The sequence below is a fragment of the Sebastes fasciatus genome, chromosome 2, assembly GCF_043250625.1.
Source record: "Sebastes fasciatus isolate fSebFas1 chromosome 2, fSebFas1.pri, whole genome shotgun sequence".
In the NCBI taxonomy this organism is placed as follows: Eukaryota; Metazoa; Chordata; class Actinopteri; order Perciformes; family Sebastidae; genus Sebastes; species Sebastes fasciatus.
In genome coordinates, this window is record NC_133796.1 from 39944585 (window position 1) to 39956760 (window position 12176).

The window sequence follows — 12176 nt, forward strand, 5'->3', positions numbered from 1 at the left end:
CCAACCTATACTCAAAATTCAACAGGTTGCTATTTGTGCTCTAATACTGCTCTCTGGTGGAGATTTTGGTAAACACACCACATTAAATGAAAAGCCTTTGTTAATTGATATCTGGGAATTGTTTTCTCTCTTGCAATGAGGGTTTACATGCATTAATATCTCTACGTCCACTGGATTGTATAGGGTTCAGAAACTGATGAAGTGGTAACACCCAATTTGAAATGCGTTAAAGGTCCCATATTATGCTCATTTTCAGGTTCATACTTGTATTTTGTGTCTCTACTAGAACATGTTTACATGCTGTAATGTTAAAAAACAACTTTATTTTCCTCTTACTGTCTACCTGAATATACCTGTATTTACCCTCTGTCTGAAACGCTCCGTTTTAGTGCATTTCAACGGAATTGCAACGGAATCGCGTTGCTAGGCAACAGTTTGGGTCCATGTTTACTTCCTGTCACTCAAAGCTGATGTTATTTACATACACTGCAACAGGATATAAACTGGGACACATTTAGAATGTTTACGTTTAAAACCGTGTAAAGGTCTAAATATTGTATATTTGTGACCTCACAAATGGACAGAAATCCAGCGGCTTGTTTCAAACGCACAATTTCTGAATACGGGCTATGAGTGTTTCTCCGTATATTGAACGCTTTGATATTATAACAGTTTTTTAAAGGCACTTAAACCTGCATTAAATATAAAAGATATGAAAATCAAATATTTTACAATATGGGACCTTTAAATGTTAAAAATTGACGTGTTAACAGGGTATTTTCTGTTGTCTTCAGATGTACAAATTTGATATATAAGTAGCGTGGTGGTGCGATTCAAAAGACGTGGCGTCACAATCGGCTGCTCCTCATTTGTATAAAGTTGAGGTCTAGTCTACTTTATGCAAATCAGGGGCGTCCGGTGCGACTCGCCGCCTCTGGAAACTCCCAAGAAACTTTTAAACTAACCGGTGTCGATCCGGTGCAGCCCATCAAGCATCCAATGCTGGGACCACGTCCAAAAACGCCCCTGTGGACACGTACAATAAGCGGACAGTAAACAGAACTACTACACGTCCATGGTGTCCGCAGCTGTCCGTGTACACGTCCGTTCGGGAGTATCATCAAGGCTTTAACTCTATCTTTCTTTTTGTATAAGTACGAAACATCCCATATCTCTGGCAAATGATAAAGTTGATAACCAGCAAGTCAAGAGTTAAGTAGAGCAGTTCAGTTTCAGTTTTGTCATATGTAGAGGTTAACATAGGGTCAAAGGTACAATGAAATGTATAGGATGTACAGCAATAAAATACAACTTAAAATGACATAATAATTTATAATAATAAGACATTAATAAGATAGAAAGACAATGATAGTGGCAATGAGCCACTAATATTGATGATCTGTGTGTGTGTGTGTGTGTGTGTGTGTATGTGTGTGTCTTCCTCAGGACTACTGTGGCAGTGCTCAGAGCAATGGAACCTTCAGAGTGCTCACTGAGAATGTTCCATGTGGAACCACAGGAACCACCTGCTCCAAGACCATCAAGATCTTCCTGGGGGTAAACAGTCATTGTAAAACGTTTAAAAAAAACAGCATTGTCGTGACTAAATGAGAACTGCTGACACAAAGATGAAATTTAAGATAGATTCACACAAGAAAACTGATTTGGCCGATCTAGAAGTGCTACGTTAAAGAGCAACAGGACTGAAGACGCTTTGCCTCTCATCAAAAAGGCTTCTTCAGTTTTAACTTGGCATGTTTTAAACAAAAAAATCTTGAAGACAAAAATATAATATGAAGATTCAAACCACTTGATGTATGAGGGTGGTGGAGTTATATGGGTTATGTACTCTATATATGGCATGCCGTTTAGGAAATTATTATTATATATATATACCTGAGAATATTGAATGAAACCTGAGAATATTGAATGAAATGTGAGAATATTGAATGAAATCTGACATCATCAAGGCGCTGCTGCCATCTTGTGTTTTAGGTCATTATCCGTACAGATGTTGGTGCTGCCAGACGTGTGAGTCACTATGAACGAGTCAGCATGAAATCTATTATCAGCAATCCTCAGTAATGAGGAGATAATTAACACCCTTGCGAATGCGTGTACCACCGGCTAAAATAATACTGGTAACCGTATTCAATACTGTTCCACAGATGAAGAGTTTATTCACTTTTTCATCGTGGAATAACTAATACAGAACTGAACTAGTTCACTAAAGTGTGAAAGATATTCAGATTCAAACTTCCCAGATCAATAACTCATAAACGAAACGTTGTTAAAACACCAACGAGGGCTCTTTCTAACCGTAGTGAGGTAGACAACGAGCTACAAGCTAATTTTAATCACAACGAGCCGTCCTCCGAGCTGGACACATTACATTGGCCGGCTGTGAGACGAGTGGTCAGGGACCGTCTACAAAGTGCAACGCTGAAAAGAGATGCTATAAAAATATTCAATAATTTCACTATTATACAGTGTAGTGATACCAAAACTACTCCACACATCATCAACGGTCTCTTCCTGGTTATACTACAATGCTTATTTTGGAAAAATGTGCTTTTGCATAATTTTGGTGAATTTTTCTTTTGGAAAATATTCAATAACTTCACTGTTATAAAGTGGAGTGCTACCAAAATGTCATCACACATTAACGGTCTCTTCCTGGTTATACTACAACAATCCCCATTCAAATCAACATAGCAGTATGGTCAGTGCGGCGGCCATCTTTATGTGTACCGTTGCCATAGGGGCCGTTGTAGCAGGCAAATTTCTGTATAAACGAAACCGATTGTAGTATAACCAGGAAGAGACCATTGATGTGTGAAGACATGGCACCACACCGCATAAGACTGAAGTTATTGAATATTTTTCCCAATAAAAATTCACCAAAATTATGCAAAAGCACATTTTTCCAAAATAAGTGTTGAAGTAAGACACCATTGATGTGTGAAGTGATTTTGGTATCACTACACTGTACAATAGTGAAGTTATTGAATATTTTGGTAGCAACTGTTTTTGGCGTTGCACTTTGTAGACGGTCCCTGACCACTCGTCTCACAGCGGGCAGCACTTGGAGACCAAGGTAATGTGTCCAGCTCGGAGGACGGCTCGTTGTGATTAAAATGAGCTTGTAGCTCGTTGTCTACCTCACCACGGTTAGAAAGAGCCCTCGTTTGTGTTTTACCAACGTTTCGTTTATGAGTTATTGATCCGGGAAGTTTGAATCTGTGAATATCTTTCCAACTCTAGTGAACTAGTTCAGTTCTGCAATCGGTCTTCCACCATGAAAAAGTGAATAAACTCTTCATCTGTAGAACAGTATTGAATATGTTTACCAGTATTATTTTGGCCCGTGGTGCACGCATTCACCAGGGTGTTAATTATCTCCTCGTTATTTAGGATTGCTGATGCTAGATTTCATGCTGACTCGCTCATAGTGACACTCGTCTAGCAGCACCAACATCTGTACGGATAATGACCTAAAACACAAGATGGCAGCAGCGCCTTGATGACGTCACATTTCATTCCATATTCTCACATTTCATTTAATATTCTCAGGTTTCACATTATATATAGATATATCTATATATCTATATATAAATATATAGATATATCTATATAATAATAATTTCCTAAACAGCATGCCATATACAGTATATATACAGTTTATATATGCCTAGATAGATAGATAAGATTAACCAACAATATATTTTTGACCAACAATCAATTTCTGTCCTTTCAGAGTGCAGAACTGATTCTAACAGAGGGAAGCTACCGGCTGCTTTCAAGCGGAAATGAAGAAACACTTCCATTCCGTTACAGCACTATGGGCATCTACCTGGTAATTGAAGCCAACAATGGACTCATTTTCATGTGGGACAGGAAGACCAGCTTGTTCATCAAGCTCAGCCCAAAATACAAGGTAACCCTGCAAAAATGTGAAGGAAGATTTTGGTTTTATTGTGACTAAAATTGGTTTGGTTAGACAACAAAAGACAAGCTTTGTTTTGATATTTAAGTTGACCAACATGACATAAGGAACTATACTTTTTTCCAGGGTCGTGTGTGCGGGCTGTGTGGCAACTATGACGGCAATGCAAATAACGACTTCACCACAAGGTGCCATGCTGTGGTGGTCAACCCACTGGTGTTTGGGAACAGCTGGAAGGATTTACCAAGTTGCCCCGACGCTCAGAGTATCACCAGCCCCTGTACAGCCAACCCATACAGACAGGCGTGGGCCCAGAAACAGTGCAGCATCATACAGAGCGACGTCTTCTCTTCCTGCCACTCCATTGTAAGTTGTTGTTGAAGCAGAGACCATGTTAGACTTTTCATGAGCTTTTCTCTTGTGCCTTAGGGCCAACAGATCAACTTTGTTAAGAAGACATCACATAACCTATAGTCAGATTACCATGAAGCAGCAGACATGCACATGGTTCTGTTTATACTACATAAGGTGTCTTCACATATGGACGCATTCAGATGTTTGTTGGCGCGTCGAGTCATAAACTGGTGAAAGAAGTGTTCAGATCCTTAACTTAAGTTAAAGTAGCAATGCCATATTGGAGACTACTCGATCACAAGAAAATCTCCTGCATTCAAAATCTTACAGAAGTACAAAAAAAAGTATAAAAGGAAAAGTACTCATTGCTACGGAAGAGGATTAGGGCCACATGGGAGAAATGTATTTGAATTCTGACTTTATTCTCAGAATTCTGACTTTAAACTCAGAAGTCAAATCATTTTTTCACATGGGGCCCTAATCCTCTTCTGTACATTGCCCCCTTATAGAGTGTTAAATTAGCACAGTATATTATTTGATAGTAATTACATTGATAACATTATTAGCAATGCGTTAACATTGCAGATGTGCAGAATTGTAATGTTGTAGCTAGTTGAGGTGAAGTTTTGCGAAGAACTATTTTATATACTGTTGGGTAGTTTAAAGGGCAACTTCGGTATTTATTGACCTGGACCCTATTTTCCCATGTGACTAATAGGGACAGTCATTTTTGAAATTGATACCGTATTGAGGGATGACGCTGTAACTGGCAGATGGGAAACGAGCTGTGAGGTCAAGTGAACATCGTCAATCTAATGTTACCTCCACTAAAAGTGATTTTTTTGCCACCGACGGGCTCAGATTGTTATTATAAGTGTTTGACGACATTATGGAAAGGACCCTACTGAGAAATAGAATGTTTTTCCTGGTCTTTCGCTTGGTCCGGTCTGTTTGATATTTTGTCCATGTCCCGCTCAAGGGGACGCCTTGTTGTGAAATCTGAATATTTATATGCTCAAATAAATAGGGACCGGCATCGAATTCAAAGACTTCATCCACATTGTGGATCATTGAAAATCTTATAGATAACACTAAGCTACGCTTTCTGTACTCCAAACACAACAAACTCCACCCGGCTGGCACTCGTGTTTCCCCCATGGATGTATTCCACTATTCCACCGTTGTCTTCCGACAACACGTCACCTCACGAGATTTCAGAAGGAGATTTCTCCTTGAACTCTTTCCATAATGTCAGACACTTCTAATAACAATCAGAGCCTGTCATGGCAAAAAAAAAAAACTTTTAGTGGAGGTAAATGACGGTGCCAGGTTGCCCCAATAGGATTACATTGCAGCCTGTGAGCGGCTGAGCGCCCTCCCTCAATACTGGACCAATTGAGGTTGAACAAAAACCCATTAATCTCCAACAATGTATCATATTCTATAAACTGTTCATATGTCCTGTGATAAAATATTGATTTGCTATATAATTGGTAACTGTAGCTGTCAGATAAATGGAGTAAAAAAACACATTAGATGTAGTGAACTAGAAGTGCAGCAGTGCCTTTCCTTCAATTTGTGTTGTGGAGCTGCTCTTTCATCCCTGTTTAACTCATTAGTGTATCATCATACACCTGTCTCTAGGTGGATCCTGCTCCATACTATGACGCATGTGTGTTTGACTCATGTGCTTGTGACACGGGAGGAGACTGCGAGTGTTTCTGCACTGCTGTGGCCGCTTATGCTGAATCCTGTAATCAAGCTAGCATCTGCATACGATGGAGGACCCCAAAGATCTGTCGTGAGTAACCAAGATGAAACATACAATAAGCATATGGTTCATACAGTACATCTGTACACATGATCTGTGCCCGAGACCACCTTTTCAAGTGGACGGTACGGTATGGAGCATTCACACTAATCAATCGAACTGGACTTTGGGGACAAGTGTACTCGGATCCGGGCCTGGGTCCCTGATGTGAAAGCACCCTTAATCATATCGAACAACCAAAATCCTTTCAGATGCAGGTCCCAGAAGAGAAATCTTAGCAAATTGGGGTCCGTGACCTAATGTGCATCAATTTAGGGGTCCTTGACACAAAAAAGGTTGAGAAACACTGGTGTAATGGGATCAGGGAACTGCCTGCCCAGATCCACACACCACTGCCAGTCAGTTGCTGTAATGCATAGGCCTTCAGACTCTCTGGCCTCTGCCTCGTCATAGCATGGTAGGGAAGCTGCCTAATCCTGGCCAATCTATCGCTACATATTCCACCAAAGCCCTGTGCCTCAGCCTAGATTCTGCAACTTTCATTGTCTTTTGGGCTCTCCACATCTTCCCCGTTCGGATATCTATGTGTCTCTAGCCGTCACTTTGGGGTCTATGGAGTCCGTCTGGAGTTCAGGAGCTCAAGAGCTGTGCTGCTAAAGCTATAAGAGAGATTTAGTCACCAATGCTGATGTTCCATCAACTCCACAGTTGTTGATGGTACCTCTCATTCACCAGAGGTGGCCATAGGACACAACGGAGAATGCCATACAGTCTTTGAATTTGCCAGGTACGTTTGACTTCTCCACACTAGCAAGCTGGGTCTTGAGGTCACGGATGGTTGATTGAACAGCAGCTGTACCTTGAAAATACAAAGATCTTGCCAAGGCTTGTGACGGGTTTCTCCAAGATGGAAGTGGAATTTATCCACAACCATTCCCTTAAGCAATACCAGGGACCTGGATTTAACTGTCAGGTCACCTATACTATATAAAACTCACCTATACCCAGATGATGAGTTTTTCCAGGCCCATCTACTGCCTGGCAATGATGTTTTGGTCACTGTGCAGCCATCCATAAAAGCCATGATGGAGGCTGCCATGCACTGCTCTTGGTAATGGGGTCTTTGCGCTCAGCTGCCGTTACATGGTTGCAAAATACATCTCTAGGATGCGCTGGGATGCATCATCAGTGATATTCCTGGGGTCATCGGGGGTTTCGGGTCTTTCAAAATCAGACCCCCTCCCCCAGGTGACCCATCTGGGGTTGATCAAGTCCCGGATTGCATCCCAGCAGCAACAATCCACGGGCTTGCCCTCTTTATCCAAAGCCATCTAGTGGCTTTCTCTGCAGCTTCAGTGATGGTACGTATGGCTCCCCTCTTTGCAGCTCTGGTTACTCCACCCCTGCCAGAGCTTTACAGGTTGAGTGACCAGCAAACCCCCGGCAGCCCACTTCAATCGGCTCGCAGAGAGCCTGCCAGTCCCGGCCTCTGGATTGCTCCACTAGCTCCTGGTATTTGGTGAGCTTCCTCTCATGATCCTCCTCCATGTGCTCTTCCCAGGGCACAGTCAGCTACCACATAATCACCTGCTTGGTGGAGTCTGAGAAAATGATCAAGTCTGGGCGAAGTCTTGTGTGTATGATGTGATCAGGAACTTTAGTTGATTTCCGAGATCCATTCTCAGCTGCCAGTCTGGGGCTGTGGACAGTCGGCATGGTCTTGTCTGTGGTAGGAAATGGGGCTTCTCTCCAGCCTTGAGGAACGGGATGGTTTTCTTCCTGGGGCGGTGTTTGCTGCACTGAATGGCTGTGGTGACTGTTTCCGCAACTACCTTGAGCATCTGGTCGTGGAGCCAGCGGTAACGTCCATCAGCCAAGGCTTTAGGGCAGCTGCTGAGAAGATGTTGAAGGGATCCTCTAGCAGCACACAGAGGCCAGGAAGGTGTCTCAACTTTGCCCCATGTGTGAAGGTTTGCCAGACTTGGTAAGGTGTCATAGACCGTCTGGACCACGAATCTGATGCGGTAGATGTCAGCCCACCAGAAATCCGACCAAGTGATCTTCCCCTGCAGTGTGTTTTCCCACCTTGTCCAGGCTCCTCACTGACAGAGTACCATACCTCCTCTACACCTGCACGCACTTCTTCCTGGAGGACATGTTGTCGCTCCTTTCCTTTTGCTTTGCTGATCTGGCAGCTTGGAAAGTAGCCCAGGCCTGATCGCCCAGTTGCCACTGTCTCAACAAGGGCCTTCTGCCTTAGCCGTGCCTCCGGCACCTGCAACTCTCTGGCAGCACTCCACTTTCTGCCTGTGCGGACCTCTATGCCAGCTGCTGCTACTTTGGGGTCCCTGGAGTCTCTATAATGCATGGCTTCTCTTGTTCTTGTCACCACAAATTCTTCTGAGAGGCCGCTGAAGGGGAGTTGTGGGGTGTTGGTGGACCCGTACAGAACAGCACTGCTTAAGCTCCTTGGCAAGCCAAACAACCTTCGCAGATAGCTGCTGATCTTCTTCTCCAGAGCTTCCACAGTTGTCATGGGAACATCATACAGTAGCAGCGGCCACAAAACCCTGGGCAGAATAGCATGCTGGTAAATCCACGCCTTGAAACGACCGGGCAGCCCAGATTTATCAATCTTGGCAAGCCAGGCCTCAAGGTCACCGCTGGTTTTGTGGATGGCAGCTGTGTCCTTTAGGCTGCAGTTGAAGAGTTTCCCCAAGCTCTTGACTGGCTGTTCTGGCAGTGTTGGAATGATGGTCTCAGAAATTATGAAGCAGAACTTGTCAACAACTTTCCCTTTCTTCAGCACAAGGGACCTTGACTTTGATAGTTTAAAACTCATCTTTGCCCATGAGATGAGCTTCTCAAGTCCTTGTAAGATCCACCTGGTGGCAAGCATGTTCATCGCAAGGAGAAAAAGGCAGACAGAGTTGTTGCAACCAGTTATTATCCTGCACTGGGGGCAATGCCAGTCTGAAAACACTTTCTCAAAAGGGATTATCAGGCTGATATTACTGTAGTAGTTAAGGATTAGAGTATTGCAATGCTCTGATTTCAGGCCAAGTCAGCCTAGTATAAAGGTAAAAATTAGGCTACGTACAACCACACATCTAAAATCATCAGTATGCTTTCTGAATAGTGCAGTCTGGAATGTGCCTATCTGAAAGTACATTTTATTATTACTAATTATTATTATGTTTTCCAGCTCTCTTCTGTGATTACTACAATCCCCCTGGTGAATGTGAATGGCACTACATGCCATGTGGATCTCCTTGTATGAAAACCTGCAGGAGTCCCTCAGGCAGCTGCTCTACACAGATGCCTCCGCTTGAAGGTATGCCACAAGATAAGGTTTTTATAATTTGACCTAACCTCCGATCAAATTAAATTCAAGATTGAAGATTTAACATATCAATTGTCTTTTTCACATTGATGTTTTTTTTTTTTTATAGTTATGATTATAAAGTTGCTTAATAATATCACTTATTCAACCACAATGCCAGGTGAACACACAAAATACACTTTCAACTGGTGGTACCCATGGTTTGGCAATAATGCCAACAAGTATTAAAGTACACATTTCTTACACTGTATGAACAATTGTTTGCTTTTCAATTAGGTTGCTATCCAAAATGTCCTCCTGCTCAGCCATACTTTGATGAGGATACAATGACATGTGTTTTAAAAGAACAATGTGGCTGCTACGATAAAGAGGGGAGACACTATAATAATAGTGAAAAAGTGCCAACATCTGAAAACTGTCATACATGGTAGGTCTTGCATATATTACATGTCCCAATCAAGGTTATATAACTTTGTGACAGGTTCAAATGAAATGGAAACAAATCAAAACTGACAAAAATGTCATGTTTTTTTTTCTTGAAGTACTTGCAGTTCAATGAACATCCAATGCAATTATGATGCCCAAGGTATGCAAAGATTGGGAAAGATTGTGGGTTGTGAAAAAATACAGTATACTTATGTTAATGGTTAATATGTTAACAATACATCTCCTCTCTTTACAGCATGTACTTGCGCATATCATGGAAACAAATATCCCCCTGGGAATACCATCTATAACACAACAGATGGGCATGGTAACTGCATCACAGCAGTGTGTGGAAAGAATGGTACCATTGACAAGAGGTCATATCCATGCCCAGTACCCACACCAACAACACATATGCCAACAACTATTACAGGCAACCAGCCTACAACCACCTTTGTTTTTTCATCAACCACACCAGGTATGTGCAAGTTATTCATTTTGGAAACTGAACATATATGCATCTGTATAACTTAAGATTTACTGCATAACCAATACCTATATTATGTGTGTCCACAGAGCCACACACTGTCACAGTCACATGTAGTCCTTGTGAATGGTCGCCATGGTATGATACTAGCTTCCCCACGCTCGGAACTCCAGGAGGAGACAGTGAAACTTACGAAAAGATTAGAGAGGCAGGGCACAAGATATGTGCCAAGCCAAGCCAGATCCAATGCAGAGCTGAGAAATTCCCTAATGTCACCATTGACAATGTGGGACAAGTGGTACAATGTAATGTGGCTAAGGGGCTGACATGCCGAAATGAAGACCAGACAGGACCACTGGCGTTGTGCTTTAACTACCAAGTCAAAGTTCTGTGTTGTGACTATAGTGCATGCCCAACAAAGCCTACTCCTTCTACAACACCTCCAACTTCAACCGCAAATTCTCCAACAATACCTACAACAACGGAACATTTTACTAAAACACCTTGTCAGGAAACATTATGCTACTGGTCACCTTGGATGAACTCAGACTACCCTGAATATGGTCCTGGAGGTGGTGACGATGAAACCATCAAACACATAATCCAGAAAGGATTTAAAACCTGTGAGAATCCAGTGGAAGTGAAATGTCAGGCTGTGCGCTATCCGGGGGTTCCCCTAAAAGACTTGGTACAAAAGGTTACATGTAATAACCAGGGACTCCTGTGTGAGAACAAATTACAGTATCCTCCCATATGTTTAAATTATGAAATAAAGACAAAGTGTTGCAAGATGGTGAAGTGCAACACAACAACAAAACCTACTACTCCTTCCACAACCATACCAACTATACCACCATCTACTACAACTGTTACAACTCCTTCCACTACAGTTCCTGCTACACCTTCAACTACGACAACCACCACACCTTCTACCACTACTGAAACAACGACTACAACTCAGACACCCACAACTACTAGTACAACCACCACACCTTCTACCACAACTGAAACAACAACTACAACTCAGCCACCCACAACTACTAGTACAATCACAACACCTTCTACCACAACTGAAACAACAACAACTACCACTAGGCAACCTACAACTACACCTTGCCCTGGGGGACATGATATGACGTGTGGTTGGTCAGAATGGATCAATCTTGGCAAGCCCACAACAGGCTCTGATGGTGGATACAATGAATCCATCCAGAAGATAATCTCTGCTGGTCATCATGTATGCTCAGCTCCTGAAGAAGTCAAGTGTAGAGCTGTTCTTTACCCACATTTTAATATGACAGAGGTGGGACAAGATGTGACTTGCAATAAAGATGTTGGTCTCGTATGCTACAACAAACAACAAGGGCTTCGGCAACAGTGTTTTGATTACGAGATTCAATTTAAATGCTGTGGGTGTCCAACTCCATCAACTCCTTCCACTACAGTTCCTACTACAACACCTTCAACTACTAGTACAGCCATCACACCTTCTACCACAACTGAAACAACAACAACTACAACTCAGCCACCTACAACTACTAGTAAAATCCCAACACCTTCTACCACAACTGAAACAACAACTACAACTCAGCCACCCACAACTACCAGTACAATCACCACACCTTCTACCACAACTGAAACAACAACTACCACTAGGCAACCTACAACTACACCTTGCCCTGGGGGACATGATATGACGTGTGGTTGGTCAGAATGGATCAATCTTGGCAAGCCCACAACAGGCTCTGATGGTGGATACAATGAATCCATCCAGAAGATAATCTCTGCTGGTCATCATGTATGCTCAGCTCCTGAAGAAGTCAAGTGTAGAGCTGTTCTTTACCCACAT

General features: G+C 42.5%; 1 protein-coding gene across 1 annotated transcript; it reads left to right on the forward strand.

Annotated features, from left to right (window-relative positions):
- Window positions 1-1588: 1588 nt before the first annotated feature.
- LOC141761647 (mucin-5AC) lies at window positions 1589-11800 on the forward strand. Its single transcript, XM_074625134.1, has 10 exons — window positions 1589-1815; window positions 3758-3937; window positions 4073-4312; window positions 5945-6101; window positions 9277-9405; window positions 9691-9841; window positions 9957-10000; window positions 10097-10318; window positions 10417-11422; window positions 11773-11800. Exons 2-10 carry the CDS (start codon window positions 3842-3844, stop codon window positions 11798-11800), a joined length of 2073 nt encoding a protein of 690 aa, XP_074481235.1. The 5' UTR covers window positions 1589-1815; window positions 3758-3841.
- The last annotated feature ends 376 nt before the right edge of the window (window positions 11801-12176 follow it).